The following is a 17,474-nucleotide window of genomic DNA, read 5'->3' as shown; positions in this document are numbered from 1 at the left end:
GAATGGAGGAATAGAAGACAGTGCTCCCTCCCCTGGGGGTGGGTGAGAGGGAACTATTACATACTGAGTAGCATACACTCCTGCAAGCAGATCACCATGGTATCGCTTCAATAAAATAAACTACTTGTAGACCTTACAAACCTAGTTCTTAGGGGAACTCTGGAACATGGGGAAGTTCTTCGATGGAAGGTGTAAACCTAGGTTTGTAGGTATAGGAAGTCATGTATGATTTCTTTCAGTGTTCCTGACTTTCACTAAGCAGGTGCCATGACCTCAATGAAATAGTGTATATATGTTATACAGCAGATTTCTTCTCCATCCATAGTGTTACACCACCTATCTGCTTAGGTTGCCAAAATATTAGGAGCATGGTTAGTTTCTCTCAGCTGCATAAAAAACGTGGAAAGAGAGCACTCTTGCCTGGACTTCTGTTTTTTGTCCTCCACCCCACTTCCAGTCCATAGGGGGAGATGCTAATTTGTATGATGAACGTTGCAATGGAAGCAAGATGGGAGCAGCAGCATTTAGTTCATGTTAATTAATGGGCAGAGTAATAGTGTGATCCCTGAGCCACTAAAATTTGAAATATAATAAAAAGACAGAAATGGGCAACTCTTTACTGTTATATTTGCTAATGTATTTATGTTATATGTTAATACCATGGAGGCTGGGAGCAAAAGGTTAACTGGCTTATGAGAACAAGAATGCTTGAGGTTTTCCTAGCTTCATAAGAAGATTTATATTTTGCACAGAAGTGATCCTGGATTTAGCCCTTTACCTTTCCTATTCAAAAGAGCCAGCCTGGCTGGAAACCTAATATTTATGTCCACCAGCATAACTCCATTGGCATAAATTTCAGCGGTGAACTGCTGCCAGTTAAGAAGTTATGTGTTTTTCTTTTCATGCAGCAGTCCATGGCTTGACAACAACAACAAAAGCAGCTTCATAACTTGGACCAATTTATTGCTCAAATTGTCCACTTTTAGACTTATTCTGAGGTAAATATGCAATAGGATTCTGGCCATCGATCACCAGCTTGTCCTTGGCATGCCTGTCCCCTGCTCCCTTTTCTAAACAGCAAACATTGGGGAGAGTTCTGGCTTGGGACCATAACACAGGTGAAGAGAGACATAGGAAGGAGGAGGGCCCTATACCATTGGTCCATCTAGCTTAGTATTGTCCCTACTGATTGGTGGTGGTCTTCCAGAGCTTCATGTTCTCGTTGGCCCTAGCACAAAATCTGTTCTCAGTGCTAGTTGCAGCTTCTCCCCCAGGACAGATAGCAAGCATGAAGGGAGTGCCGTCGATAGTGAGGCCACAACAGGGTCATAGAGTTAAAGTTTTCTTCTGTCTGCACTGCAGTCATTATCCTGGGTGTCAATGTACAAGCCTGCTATTTAATAAAGAAACAACAAGCATGCAAGATATATGGTTAACACTTATTTTCCACACTTGTCACTAAGCTAGATGGAATTACCTCCGATATATTGTAATTATTTGTTGTTATTCTGTGCTATTGTATTAGTTGTTACAAGGTAATAATGTGTTGTTCTAATTTGTTTAATAAATGCTGGCTTTTAATTTTATTTTTTTACACCAACTATACAAAAATAAAATGAGAGACAACTAATGGGAAAAAAAACTTAGTAACACAAAAAAACTAAAAATAGCACACTAATACAAAAAAGTGCTTTTCCCCACTCGGACCATCTGGAGATATAACCAATTATTCCTTCATTGTGAAGCCCTGTTCCCCTTCTAAAACTGCATTGATTCTTGTGAAGGAATACTAGAGATGGGTATGAACTGCCGGTTTGGTTGTTCATGTCAGTTCGTTTATCAGCTGAGCAGGTTTTTGGTGCTTCCTAGCCCCACCTCCTCCAGTGGGTGCACACTCACAGGCAGCTCCCAAAGCAGGTGGGGCAGGTAAGTCAGGATGCTTCCTCTGAGTGGGTGCCTGCCAGTGGAGGTGGGTCTGGGAAGCACCAAACACCTGTTTGACTGCTAAACCTACTGGCAGTTTGTGCCCATCTCTAGTTCTTACCTTTTAAAAACACAAACTCAATAAATTTGTCCATATATCAATAAAGCTATTATTACATATCAGTCCTTTTTTTAATTTTCATGTTGCACAATAATTTATCATAAATGATTATTTTAAAAAACAACACACACCACAGGGGCGTGAATGGCATCGGCGCTAAACTATTCTGAGCTAAAGAAGTCAATGACCAAGCTATGAATATCTTGTAGTTTATGACCTTTCTTTGAGCCAGGATATTACAAACCCATAAGTCCTCACATGTTGATTCTAGAACAAAACATGCAGTTAGAATGCACTAGAGCAGTGGTTCCAGCCTTGGGTAACCCAGATGTTCTTGGACTGCAAATCCCAGAAATTCTGGCTAGCAGAAGTGGTGGTGAAGGCTTCTGGGAGTTGCGGTCTACAAACACCTGGGTTACCCAAGGTTGGGAACCTCTCCCTAGAACAAACAACACAGATTTGCCTAAGTTGATTTCCATAAATAATATGTATTTACGGAAAATATAAAATGCATATAAAATGGCTCAGAGGTTCAAATTACAATGAATGTTACAAATAATCAGACAGCCACCCAAGAAGAGACTTCCTTTTCTTTTAAACAGATAAACAGAGTTCTTATGTTGTTGTTTTTGAGTCTCTCGTTACCTCTGCCCTGTTTACAGATCTTCACAAATTTGGAACATTTTGATAAACAAATTAAAGCCCTATTATAGTTCTAAGCACACTGATTCAGAAATGGGTTCCACCCGGTGCAGCGGCCCTAAAGGTAAAGGTAAAGGTTCCCCTTGACAATTTTTGTCCAGTCGTGTCCGACTCTAGGGGGCGGCGCTCATCCCGCTCTTCAAGCCATAGAGCCAGCGTTTTGTCCGAAGACAATCTTTCCGTGGTCACATGGCCAGTGTGATTTAGACACGGAACGCTGTTTACCTTCCCACCGAGATGGTACCTATTTATCTACTTGCATTTGCATGCTTTCGAACCACTAGGTTGGCGGGAGCTGGGACAAGCAACGGGCGCTCACTCCGTCGCGTGGATTCGATCTTACGACTGCTTGGTCTTCTGACCCTGCAGCACAGGCTTCTGCGGTTTAGCCCACAGCGCCACCACGTCCCTGCAGCGGCCCTAATCCCTTGTAAATGTGCTGAAACATGGAGCCATAAAGTATTTTGCATATTAGTTTGTAGGAAACTAGAATAATAACACTTCAGAATTTTTTCTATCTCTGTGTTAATTGAAGGTGACTTTTTTTTCCAAAGCCAACATCTTGCTATTAAAAATTTAGCTGCGGCTAATAGATATGGGATAAGACATCCCTTTGGGATCCATGTCCCAGTCCAGTCCAAATTAATACTGAGCTGAAGCAGAGAATAATCTTTTTTAAAAAAATAATCTTGAGAACTTCTTCTCAGATTTTCTTTTTTTTGTCTTCTCCATTTGTCTTCTTTTCAAAACGTTTGATCTCAGGGGCAAGTGAGTTATGGGTTGTGTCTCTTAGATTTGAGCAGTTGTTCAGTGGAGATGAGCTCTTTCCCATCACAAGCTTTTAGGGTCTCCCCTCCCTTCACCTCTGCTGCTCCTGGCTGCCCCATCCCCCACTTGACTCCCTCTGTTTGTGTGTGTGTGTCTCTCTCTTCTCTCCTTACGTCTGGATGAGTAGGCCAGTGGATCCCTGGGGACATTTTCCCTGCCTTAATTGGATGAGAGCCTCTTCCCAACCTGTCGCTGACTCAACCACACACAATGATTCCTATAAGAATCAATCTGACATGAGTTAAGAGGGTTTTCTGGTGGTGGAGGGGGGAAGCTAGAAAGCTCGCTAGATTTGAGGATTGGTGCTCAGCTCCATCCCTCTCTGATTGGTGTACAGATTCTTCCAGAGTTAGTCTCCTTCAGCATAAAAAAACATCTTCAGATTAGATGACCACCCACTCATCTGGTAACTTCACTTTTTGACTTGATCTGCAGACATTCACAGAGGACAGGGTTTTATCTTCCTCCTGCAAAGATGTTTGTGTATTCTGTACATCATGTTGTTATTTAAGGTGCAGGAGCAGTTCTGGACATTTGCCTCTTCCCTCTCCCTCCTCCGACCCTAGTCCACTGGTATTCCTAGCTACTGCCACAACAAGGCAGCCCACCTGCACTCCTGTAGTAGCAGAAAATCCACGGCCTGTTGAGGAGGCCTTTCCCAGTAGGCATCCTCTGGAAGTCCCATGTCAGCTGTGTGGGCAAAGTGTGGATCAAGCCACAGCTGGTCTAGCAGGGCAGCAAAAAAAGGGGGAAGGGCTGTAGCTCACCAAGCAAGGACCTCCTTGGCAGAGAGAGAGAGATATTTGCCCTGGTCCCTTTAGAAATAGCTGAGAAAGACTTGATGGCAGATAGTGTAGAAGAAGAGTACCAGAAGTTGGTAGTTTTAAATTTCTGGGTACTTACATCTCAGAGGACCTCTCATGGACTATAAATGCCAACATGCTAATAAAGAAGGCACAGAAGAGGCTGTATTTCCTGAGAATGCTCGGCAAGTTAAATTTATCTCAGCATTTACTTCTGTCATACTATCGTAGCACCATTGAGAGTGTCCTAACCTATGGCATTCTGGCATGGTTTGGGAGTAGCTCTATAGCGGACAAAAAAGCTCTACAGAGAACCATTAAAATTGCCCAGAATATCATCGGGCTCCAGCTACCAACCCTGGATGACATCTTCACATCCCGCTGTCTAAGGAAGTCAGACAGCATCCTGAGAGACTCTTCCCATCCTGCTTATAACTTTTTTGAACTGTTACCATCTGGCAGAAGATACAGAACAATTAAGACTCGGACCACACGTTTTCTCGATAGTTTTTATCTCAGAGCTATAATTGCAATCAATAATGAGCTTAAAGACCACCAGTAGTGAATAATTAGTTGGACTGTGTTACTTGGCCTGCGGTGTAGATGTTTGTATTTTTAGTGGGGGACTTTTAGTGGGTGGGGAGTGTTTGGGGAATTTTATGTGTGTGCATGTGTCTGGTCTCTGGGTGTCTGTGAATTTCGTTGTATGGGTATACTGTGTAGATACTTACAATGACAATAAATTATTATTATTATTATTATTATTATTATTAAAATCATGTGGCCCCTTCAAATATAGCTAGACTGCAGCTCCCATCCATCATACAAGATGGTGAGGGATGATGGGATTTGGAGTATAAAGACACTTGGAGGGCCACGCATCCTCCCATCCATGGTATTAAGTGCTTTTAAATTGATCCAATGTCTGACTCTGTATATAAGGCAACTGCCTACATTCTTCGCTGTCCTACCAGCCATTTAAATAGGTGAGCTAGGATCGTCTGCCACTTTATATGGTCTGTGAAACTGGATATACTGTATTCAATGCACCCAGCTCATGTACTGTATTACTATTTTTCATGTCGCTGTGCATGTATACATTCTTCTTCTTCTTCATTCATTCCAACCCACCTCAAGTCTTCCTCACTCAGGATGCCTCCTTTTCATGTTCCATTTGGAACCTTTTGCTGCTCTTGTACTAAGATAAAACTGAAAATTTCCCAAAAGAGCTCAGAAAAGTTCCTTTTTGAGGACGGCCACTGCCCGGATCACCAAAGCAGACTCTGGTTACTGGACTCTGCTGGATGGAGGATGCTGGATGGAGGATGCTGAGAGATACAGCCAAAAAGACTAACTTTTCTAAGGTCCAATTCCAAATTGACATCGAGTCTTCTCACAAGCCCTAAAAGCGGGGTCCATTACACTAAGGATGGGGAGTTATTCCCTCCCTCCCCCACCACACCTAAGGCATCACCTCCCAGAAACTCCTTCCAGCATCCTCAGTGGTAAGTATAATTCCCAGATACATCTAAGAAGACATAGAGATGTATCACGGTGTCACCTCACACAGCCTACTGATGTCTGGCTCCCTTGCCTGTTCATGCTCACTTCTATTGCAGATTGGCACCCGCTGGTCTCACGTGTGGATGTTCTGAATCGGCTGATACCTTATTTTCTCTTGTGCGGTCACCATGCCTGTCTCAAACATGCTCATTTTGCACACTCAGACTCCAGCTGTGCATTTCTCCCTAGTTGTGCACTCTCATAATATGTGTTCCCAATTTTTATGCTATGTAAGGGTTTTACGAAATGCTGATTAATTGAGACCTCTCTCTTCATTTCTTCCTTCTGCTGCTCCCTTGCTGCTGCAGATGCCCAGGCGGACTGTGAGTCTTCTATCAAACGGAGGTGGGGGGGGGTGTTGGCTGGGCTCAGTATCAGGGCAGCCAAGTACAGAAGGAGGCAGGGTGTTTACACCTTTAATCGTCGAAAGTGAGAGGGAATTTTAGCCAGCGTAACCCGTGATGAATTCCCCTCTCCGGCACAATAATTAAAGGGCAGAAGCCCTGTCTAGTTTTTTTTTTTAACTTGGCCACCCTAGATAGATGGGATGGGGTGGGGAAGGGAGAGATGTTTGGGATTATTACAATGATAAGGAAGATCCTTTGGTGTTCCTAATCCGAATGGCACAGTCTTTACAAAACTTGAAAAAGTTTTGTTTTGAATTACATCTCCCAGAATGAACCCATTTCAGGGTGGGGACAGTTTAGGGAAGACCGTGTAAGAACTTGCCCAGGTCAGGGAAGGGGCTTCAAAGGATCGATTCCTCTGAACCTAGGTGTTTCTGCTTGTTAATCTTCTTCTGTCTCTCTCCATTTTCCCAGTGCTACAACCACCTGAATTCACACAGCAGCCCGAGAAGGAGATTGTTGTGTACCCCACTGACGAGGTCACCCTGAAATGCAAGGCCAGTGGGAATCCCCCAGTGCAGTGAGTATTGAAAAGATGGCATTGCTTCCTTTATCCTGACTTGCAGCTGAAAAGAACATTTTGGGGTGTAAAGACTCTCTGTAAAGTCTTTACAGTGATGTTCTCCAAATGTACAGAGAGGTGAAGCCCAACCTAGACATGAGGTAGGGGAGGAGATTGTGGAGGGGTGGGAACTCATGCCTATAGGTAGGCTTCTGATCCAAAATGCTCTCCCTTCCAAAGCTGTAGTTAGCGGAGAAAAAGCCAGTGACCTTTTATCAGCTGCCAGTTATTAGTCCCTGTTTGCCTAGTTGTTACAGGTGAGGAAGAGTCGCTACAGCATTCATCTCTTCACCAGCAAATATGGTGAGGCGTTTCCTGGTGCTCTTAACAAAGTTTGTGGATTTTCAAGAAAAATATTTTGCACAAGAAGGGTGAAAATTGCACAAAATGGTTCTGCACAATTTCCACAGTTCAATGGATTGCCCCACACTAGAGTGATGGTGACTTTGCTTCAGAATTTGAACCACTGGATTAATTGCACGTGTCTTTCTTAACAACCAAACAACCCTTCTGTGTTCGGCATGTGTACATGTGCACATTTAGAAGCTTTGCTTCTAAAAAAGGAGAAAGGCCCTAGAGACATTTTGTGCAAATTGCAAAGATGAGGGGTGAAGAGAGTTTCTTCTTGCTCTCTGGTGGAGGCAGGGACTCTTGTGGGGGTGGGAGGGGAACTTTAAATGCTCCTTCAAGTTTCTTGTTGTATTTGGGTCAGCCAAAATCCAGGAAACATGGCAAGCTACCCCTTCCATCCTTAATTCAAGCTTTCATAGTGGGAAAAGAAAAGTTACTCCCCCCGCCCCAGCACTGCAGCTTTAGTCCGATTTAGCCCCATCTCCAGCTTCTTTAAATGAAGACAAAAGAAGTTAGGGATACAAATCACCCCCATTTTCTAGGTTTAGTTTGGCCCTGAGGTTTTGCTTTTCTCCTTCACCTAAACCTGGGGGCCTTCTGCTCTTTTATACTAGAAGGGATTTTCTGGAAAAACATGCTGGAAATATAGTTGAGATGATTGCTGCTGCTGCTGCTGGGTAAGGTCCTGTTCCCTGCATTCAGTCATAAATAATACAAATGAGTGGTAGGAGTGCACACAAACCCTGTCTGCAGAAGTGGTAAAATGGGAAGGCAGCAAAGCAGAACATGGAATTGTTTGGAAAGCTTACCCATTTGAATCAGGTGATAAGACAACTTGAAGTGTTTGTTTTTTGAACATGTGCTTTGGAAACCTTCTGTTTCATGGCCTAAATGAGGCCTTCCTCAACACGGTGCCGTCCATGCAAGTCAAAGTATCTATCTATCTATCTATCTATCTATCTATCTATCTATCTATCTATCTATCTATCTATCTATCTATCTATCTATCTATCTATCTGTCTGTCTGTCTGTCTGTCTGTCTGTCTGTCTGTCTGTCTGTCTGTCTGTCTGTCTGTCTGTCTGTCTGTCTGTCTGTAATACAAAGAAACAAAAATTATGAAATTACTATAAAGTACTAAACTATCCTAAAATTAGGCACTGCAGCTCCCACCATTCCCAGCGCACCATAGTATTCTTTCAAGGCACAATGGGAGCTGCATTCTGGTGCACCTGGAGACTGGCAGGCTTGAGACTGGGTCTGGAGTAGGGGACTGATAATATTTACCTGCCTGATAGGATTTTTGTAAGGATTTATTAGCATAATACAAGCTAAGTATTTAGCTTAATGAAATGTAATGCTGTTATAATTAAATTATAGCTTTACTAGTTGTACCCAAATCAGACAAGTTTTCTCTTTTTCCTGCTTTTTTGATGTTAATAGAGACCCTACAACACCATCCAAAGCACCTCTTTGAACAGGTGAACTGTCACTGCTGAACATCAGTTCTGTCAAGATGGTCAGTTTATTCAGCCCATTGCTGATTCTAGACCTGCTAGTTCATAGGAATCAATATCATAAGTATATTGGCTACTATGCCCATGGTGCCCCAAGAGGTACAAGGCTCTCATATACTAAATCTCTGTAACAGTTGGAATGATGGCATTAGGCTTGTCAGGATAAGTATCTTTAATCAATGAAGCTGGGGAGAACAGATCTCCTAATGAAATCTAGACTTCATAGAGTTCACATCTCATGGCCTGTAACCTCTACCTAGCTGTAGACATGGCTTATTTATTATAAAGCATGTAGTATTTTTTTTAACTTAAAAATTCACAAAGTGGCAAAGGATATGTTTTCTAAAAATCTCTCCAAAACCTGCCAGATATAAAATACAGCTGCTATATAAAGTCAGATAGCAGCATCAAGTTCTTAAAGCAATGTGGAAACTAGTATCCTTAGACAATAAAGAACACATGTTAGCAGTAAAATAAGCAGATTTCCTAACTTGGCCACTAAGAATTGAGGAATTAAAGTACAAAATGGGTTATTTGCAGTGAAACGCCAAAGTGTGGGAGACCATTGCATAAGTAGGTGTAACTATTGAAAAGGCCATTTCTAATCTCTTTGTTTTACATTAGAAGGCAGAGACACAGTATTTGAACCAAAGTTTTTCAGAGGCAGCTTGACACAGAAGCAAAATGGAACTTTAAAGCTGCACAGCATCATAAATAAGCAACATATGGTATGTTAGAAGTAGGGTTCAAAGTAAGCTGAAAAACAAGACATGGAAAGTTTAAAGCTTTGTAATATTGGAAGTGAGTGAAAAAGAGTAGACTGGAACAAGGCATTTTGGGTGAGATAATTTAAAAGTTTTTACTGTGAAAACAGAAAACTTTGAAGAAGTGGTATAGCTCTAAGAGTGAGGTCAGATGTAACACAAGCATCTAGGGGCTGTAATAAGAAGTTTGAATGCTATTAATCAGACTTCATGGAAAACCTATCAGTATAGCAGTGATTCAAGTTTGGCCGTCAACTGCAGATATTGGAAAATAGGGTGAACACTTTTCTGCAAATGTGCAGGATGTAGCTGATTACACATTAAAATACAGTATATGAAATACCATGAAATAGCTGCAGATCAAAATACTAGAAATGTTCACATTCTGAAGAAAGGAAACACCAAAGAGTGCACAGTTGTTGTTGGACTATCACACTAAATTCCCATGCAAAGCAATGCTCAAGATTTTACAACAAAGACTTTGCCTAAAGTGAAGCAAGAAATGCTGGATGTTCTTCAGAAAAGGAAGAGACACTAGATATCATTGGTTACTGGAACACTGCAAAGACTTTCAGGAGAAATTCAGCTTGTGCATTATAGATTCCAATAAAGCCTTTGATTGTTTGGATTATTAAACTATCGGAATAGTTTTATAATTAATGGGGGTACTACAACCTTTTTTTTGGGTGTGTAACCTATACTCTGGAGAAAAGACTAAGGAAAAAGAGAATACTTCCCAATTGGCAAAGGTGTCAGAGGAGGGTGTATTTTATCTTCCCATCTGTTCAATCCGTAGACAGAACATATAATACGAAAAACTGGATTAGATTCAGATGATGGAAGATGCAGATGACAGTGTATTACTGGCAGAAAATAGCAACAACTTGAAATGATTCCCAATGACAATAAAAGAGGAAAGTGCAAAACCAGGATTACAACAGTGACTAGAAAGGAACCAGATAATGTTGACAAGAAAGAAATTAAAATAGCTAAAGATTTCCTATACAGTACTTTGGAAGATCTAACATGAGATCAACAGGATGACTGCAGCCAAGAAATCTAAAGAAGGCTAAGACGGAAGAGCAGCTGTGAAAGAATTGGAAAAGATCCTAAAGCCTAAGAATGGTGTTGCTTGAGGCAAGACCAAGATCACCCATACTGTTACTATGCACCAAAGTGAAACAGTAAAGAAAGCTGGCAGAAAACAAATTGGATTCATCTGAAAATTGATACTGGATGACAGCTTTATGGATAACATGGACTGCTGAAAAGACAAATAAGCGAGTTCTATATCAGACTAAGCCTGAACTTTCACTAGGAGCTGAACTTGTTAAACTGAGGCTGTCAGACATAGCACAAAAAATCCACGGTTCTTTGGAAAAGACAATAATGCTAGGACAAGTTGAAGGCAGTAAGAAGATCTCACAAGAGATCTAAAACCCAGTCCAGATGAATAACTTAGTGTTCTATATCCACTCCATTTCTGGGTGATAAAGTTTCATTTGGTCAACTTTTTTTAAAGACATTACATTTTATGGTTTGTTCCCTTTCCTCAGGGATCTTTACAAAATCCAAAGAGGAAGAGGGATGCAAAAATGAGCCATGGATTCAGAACTTCCTGACACATAGTTCACTTCCAAAGCCATGACACCTCTTAGTATTACTGCTAATGCAACAATACTAATGCATGCTAAATCAGGGCTGAGCAACATGCAGCCTCAAAACCATTTTTGCAGCACCCCACCTAGCTAAACTAAACTAAACATTCTGGGGGGGGGGAATGTTTATTGCTCACAATGGCCTTTCTGTCCTTTGAAAGGCATTGGGTCCTCTTTAAAATGATTTGTGGGGTTGCAAACATTTTTGGGCTCTCATTCTCTCCTCAATAAAAAATTGGATTAGTTTGCACCAAAAGCAACTTTTTCAGTTTAAAAGCCTGACTTTAAAACTTTTAATGCATTTTCACTGTGAAGCTCTAGCGATCTTTACAGTACATGACCACTGCATTTATAAATAGGACCAAGGGTCTTTTCACATACACATCCATCCAGGAGATGCTGATGTGGTATGTGCTCAAAGGGGAAGGGGGGGCGGTCAGCATCCACTATACTGTGGTGTGCATTTGATGCTGCTTCACTTGTGTGGTGTTAAAAAAACATGAGACTCTTCAAACTGCGATTACAGTTTCTCATCAACTGTCGAAAGCAGACTCTCAGATGCTGATTACCCAGCTACTAGCTGCGCAGATACTAAGAGTCAATCATATAGTAATTTGGATGAAATTAATATACTTCTACAGCAAAGGTGGGCGACTTCATTGAGGACTAGATTACTCCAGAGATTTGCCATGCACCGCAACACCACCCTCCTACTGAAACAGGAAGTTTACTTGCCATTCAAAAAAAAAAAAAAAGCTTTGAAAACCCCCTTTTTTGATTAAAACAAAACATGCAGGGACAGCATGCTCTAGAGGTGGGCCCCACAAATATCGTTGTCTCCATTGTCATCATCATCAGTTCCTCAAGCAGAACATGGAAAAATAGAAAACTATTTTAATGGCCTATAGTGAAGAAATTGGGGAAGTTAGCATCAAAAGAGGAATATTTCAAGGGGATTCTTTGTCTCCACTGCTGTTTAACATCTCACTAATCCCCATGTAAATAATTTTAAATAAAACTGGATTGGGCTACCATATTTCAGAACTAACAGGAAAAAATATATAATCTGTTGTTATACTTGGATGACCTAAAATTTTATGCAAAAAGTTCCACTGGATCACTATTAAATACAATGCAAATATTTAGTGAAGATATTCAAATGAAATTTGGAATTGACAAATGTGCAGCTCTATCTATACAACATGGCAAGGTCCAAAAATTAGATAAAATAGAGTTTAAAAATTGCAATATTATGAAATCAGTATCGTGATGAAAATTATGAATACCTTGGAATAGTAGAAGCAGATAATATCCTGCACACAGAAGTTAAAGAATTGACAGAAAGAGAATATATCAAAACTGCGGAAAATCTTGAAATCAAAATTAAATAGTGGAAATACAATCAAAGCTATAAACACATGGGCAGTTCTAGTAATTAGATACAGAGCTAGATTAATAGATTGGACCCAAAATAAATTAGAAGAATTGAATAGAAAAACATGGACGCTAATGAACATGCATCATACACTACATCCAAAAGTGATGTGGACAGATTATATTTACCATGAAAAACTGGAGACTGTGGATTACTGCAAATGCAGCAGGTAGTACAGGAGGAAAAAAAATAAGCCTAAATGATTATATAACAAGCAGAGAAAAATTACTTTAGGTGGAGAATATCTTGAAAACAACAGAAACAAAGGCTCAGTAAAAGTAACAACAATTTGAAAATAAATTAAGCAGTTGGAAAAATAAACCACTACATGGACAGCTCCTCAGAAATGTTGATGGAAAGCGTGATAATAATTCAACATGGGCATGGCTAAAACTGAGGACCCTTAAGAAAGAATGTGATGAAAGCTAAGATTCAAGGAATAAGCACTAACAGCAAATGTTGACTCTGACAAGAAAAAGATGAAACTGTGTCACACCTCATCTGTAATTATACAAAGATTGCACAAACAGATTAGAACATTAGACATGATAGAGTGGCAAAATTAGTGCAGTGGTCATTACGCAAAAAAATATAACTTGGCAGCTTCCTAAAACCCATGAGAACACCAGGTAGAGAAGATGTAATGATGATGTCAAGATCCTGTGGGATTTCCAGCTCCAAACTGATAGAAACATTGAACATAACACACCAGACATAGTAGTAATGGAATGAAGAAATGCCTGGATCATTGACATCACAATTCCAGGAGATGCCAGAGTTGAAGATAAAAAATTGGAAAAACGAACAAAATACAGAGACCTGGCAATGAAAGTATCTCACTTGTGGATGAAACACACTTCAGTGGTCCCCATAGTCATTGGGGCTTTGGGAACAATAGCAAGAAATTTCACACGGTATTATAAGCAGTTGCAGATCTTAGGGGAAAAAAACACCATTGGCGCTACAAAAAATGGCAATGTTAGGAACATCATACAAACTATTCTGATATTTAACAGATACTTAGTTTTTTGGTTAAAACTTTTGTCTGTTATATAATATCAGTCAGTGTTTTTATAATTTTGATTGTCTGTGCCTGGTCTTTTTGAAAAATAAAATAATAATAATAGTGTGTCAAGTCCATTCTGACTTATGGTAACCCTTTCCAGGGTTTTCTTGGTACAGAATACACAGAAGTACTTTCCCCTTCTTTCTGGGGGCATCCTGAGGCTATATAGTTTGCCAGTGAGTACACAGGCTGGCTCCCTGGAGGCGTAATGGGGAATTGAACTCCCAGCCACTGGTTCCACTGCCAGATACCTAAACCACTGAGCTATCCAGCCATGCAACTATATAAATGACTGTGGCACTGCTGCATGACGCCCTTCTATGAGGCCGACTGAGGCCGTTGTCACAAGCAGTGGAGCATCAGGGTGGCAAATGTGTCATTCTCTGTTGTTGTCCCCGTCATCATTCCAGAACTGGCTCTAGTTCAATACCAATAATGAAGCTGATGGTGGCAGTACCTCTACCTGCCACCAGAGAAGAGGTGTCAGCAGAGTTAGCTCCTCTGGGATGCTCCTCCCATAGCGTTTTGCTTCCAAGGACTGTCTGGAGCTGGACATCAGCTGTCTCTATATAAAATCTACTTCTGGAGGCCATCAGGTGGTGTTTGGTGGTCACCACCCTTGCGATCACTGTCTGTCTTCAGGCTGTTCTGGCGTCATGAAGGGATGGCATCACTGCCAGCACCAGCTTCACTGTAGCTTTGTCTTCCTGCTTCAATAGGTAGGGAGGAGGTGGAGGTGGTGATACTGCTGCTGCAACCATCATTGCCACCTCTTTTTGCGGGGTGGGGGGGGTTGGGTTGGACACGAGGCTTCCTGTTACCTGCCATGACAGTAGAAGAAGGTGGCTGGCTGGCTGGCTGTCCCTGTTTGTGTGTTTTGCTGTATGATGAGTAATCTGGGGGACTGCAGAATCTCCACTATCATACTCACTCTCTTTCTCCCTGTGTATGTATGTAGGCGTATGTTCTTCAGTCCACACCTCAGGCAGTGCCAGCCTGTGAGCTGCCTCTGTGCTCCATGCATCTGATGAAGCAGGCTCTAGCCCACAAAAGCATCTGCCATATAAAATGTGGGAGCCATTAATCTCCCACTAGACTCTGTTGTTTTTGCTTTTTTGTTTTAAATCAGAACCGTGATTTCCATGGGGCAGGGGGTGAGAGGCCTCCAGTGCTTCTGAAGTCCCCAGAACATGCAGAGGGCACAGGCTGAATCTATGGACTGAATCCCTCTCTCTGTCTCTCTCTCTGTCTCCTGATTTATAAGAATAGCTTCTCCAGGTTATGACACTGTTGCGCACATAACAAAATTTTACAGGACTCCTGGTCTAAATAAAGCATTCAGATAGAAAACATCTGTACAATGAATATTTTGCAAAAAAATGCTGTAATGATCATATTACATTCCAGACTCCCAAAAACCAGAACATGAGGAACTGGGCACGAACTTGTTTCGGGAGCTGATTTTCAGCATTTAGGATATTGACTATTTCGTGATGCACAATGTTCTGAGCTCTGTTCACTCCTGTTCTTAATATCTTCCTCATATGCTGCTCGAGTAATGTCCCTGACCTTACATTGACCTCACGTCATCCCCTAATCTCTTTTCTTGTCTTTGTCCCAGCTCCTGTGAATATGAGGGAAATGAGGGTTTCTCCTGCTCTTTCATTCCCCATGAACTTATATTGGCACAGTCATCTCCCCCAAGACCTTTTCTGTCTGTTCATGGAAATCCTGCTTTTTATAATCGCCTCTCTGAGAATCCATAGTTTACAAGAAAATAAGTTCCCTCTTACACCGTATTTTTTAAAAGTAGCGTGTGGTAGAATTTTATCTTTTCAAAACCTAACAAGTCATGTTTGTTTGTTGTTCCTAAAATATTGTGGAGGGAACCATTTGGTGGTTTTTAAGAAAAATTAAATATATTTTTAAAATAAAAATATTGTAAAAGGAATATGGTGATCTCTTAATGAAAAGTAACAAATTATTTGGGGGGAAAAGTTTGTAAACAAACTTGCTCTTCTGCTCCATGCCCTGGTTTCAAAATTTTTGAACATAGCCTAGAGTCTCAACTGCTTTCCTGCTTTTCTGCCAGGTTCACCCTTTCAATCAAGGTTGCATAGAACCAATCCCAGACGCACCCAATATATATATCATCAAATCTTCCAAACACCCTCTCAAAAGGTGGCTCCATTTGTGATTTATGCAGCAACCTTTCAACTAAGAGTTGCTCACAGAAGGCAAATTTCCTTCTCAGCTTCGTTCCAAAACGTTTGCTCTTTTTACCCTGTTGTGCATTCTCCCTTTGGCAGGTACTACTGGACCAAAAATGGAGACATGTTGGATCCACGCAAGGTGCCAGGGGTGATCCAGCAACAAGACTCAGGGACTCTGGTCATCACCACAAACAATGGGAACGTGGCATCCAGGTTCAAAGGGAGGTATCGGTGCTATGCCAAGAACTCCCTGGGCACGGCCATGAGCTCGGAAAGCAACATCGTGGTTGAAAGTAAGTTGACAAATGTCCCCTAGTCTCCTAATACATTGCCCTTGAATGTAGAAATGCCCCACCAGTCCTCACTCCCCACTTCAGCTCTGTCTCTTCTCCCCTGCACACACACACACACACACACACACACACACACAGAGATAGATAGATAGATAAATATTTCTTGCTCAATCTTTGCTGATGCAGCTTATTGCTAGCCATATGACTGCAGCTCAGCATGTACATACGTATGTGTGTGTGTGCATGCACGCGCGTGCACACACACACACACACACACACACACACACACACACACAGAGGGATGCATGCACACCCACACCCATTACAGTATTTGGGTAATAAATTTCTCCCCTCCCCCTTTGCAATAAATGTCTTATCCTTGGCACTTTCCCCCCTTTTACCTGCCCGGACTCCCCGGAGTGCAGCCGGTTGCTCCTGTTTCCACGGAAACAGTTGCCATGGTTTCACGGTGTTGGGTGATGTAATTGCCCGTCCTCTCCATCAGCACCTCCATGGGCCCCTCCCCCCTTACTCTTTTTCTCTGGCTTGGTCTCCCCCTCCCCACGCCTGCCAAGTATAGAGTAGAGCAAATAAATAAATAAAAATAAAATGAAAGATTGGGATGGGGGTGAGTGGGGATGAGGGACAGGAGGATGGAAGAGGGGACTCAGTATTGATCTTAACTGTAAGCACCAAAGAAAGCTGGTACCAGAAAGGAATTTTCTTTAAAGGGTGTGGTATTTTACAATCTGTTAGCAATGTCCCCTTTCATATTAAAAAATGCGATCCTCCTTTTCATTTTTATTCCAGCTAAATTTCCCCAAAGAAATCCCAGTCCTTTCCCGCTTATTATTATGACTTTATTCACTGGTACCGTGGCTTCAAGAGTAAGCTAAGAGCAAGGAAGTCCTGGCTTCAAAGCTCACGTCAGTCATAAATTGCCTATTTATCTTACACAAGCCACAGAGAGCAGAGGAAGAGGTAAACCCACTCCACTCCCTTTAATTCAGCCATTGGGAACCTGCGGTCACCCAGTGCTGTTCACATGCTGCAACTCCTACCCATCCTAATAACCAGGATTGCCAGTAGTGAGAGCTTATGGAATTGTAGTCCAAAAACACAGGGAAGAGCATGTGCTCCTCATTCCTCCTTCAGTTTAATGTCTACCCCTAACCTTGCTCTACTTCATTAGTTGCCACTTGTGAAGGTGTTGGTGAGAACAGTGACATTCTGCCCTGCACCTCCGTTAACAAAACACACCTTGGAGGCA

The 17,474-nt window shown here is 41.7% G+C and overlaps 1 protein-coding gene across 8 annotated transcripts in view; it reads left to right on the top strand.

The window, feature by feature from the left end:
- The window catches only part of L1CAM (L1 cell adhesion molecule), a 113,822-nt gene that overhangs the window by 35,553 nt on the left and 60,795 nt on the right, over positions 1-17,474 (top strand). For 7 of the 8 annotated variants that reach the window (XM_078386560.1, XM_078386566.1, XM_078386565.1 and 4 more), the window contains exons 3-5: positions 6,249-6,263; positions 6,762-6,867; positions 16,008-16,204. In XM_078386560.1, coding sequence (XP_078242686.1) covers positions 6,249-6,263; positions 6,762-6,867; positions 16,008-16,204 — 318 coding nt within the window. The remainder of the gene's footprint in view (positions 1-6,248; positions 6,264-6,761; positions 6,868-16,007; positions 16,205-17,474) is intronic. The other variant, XM_078386563.1, reaches the window with a different exon arrangement.

This window comes from Pogona vitticeps, chromosome 2 (genome assembly GCF_051106095.1).
Source record: "Pogona vitticeps strain Pit_001003342236 chromosome 2, PviZW2.1, whole genome shotgun sequence".
Classification (NCBI taxonomy): Eukaryota; Metazoa; Chordata; class Lepidosauria; order Squamata; family Agamidae; genus Pogona; species Pogona vitticeps.
This window is presented reverse-complemented; position numbering and strand designations above follow the sequence as displayed.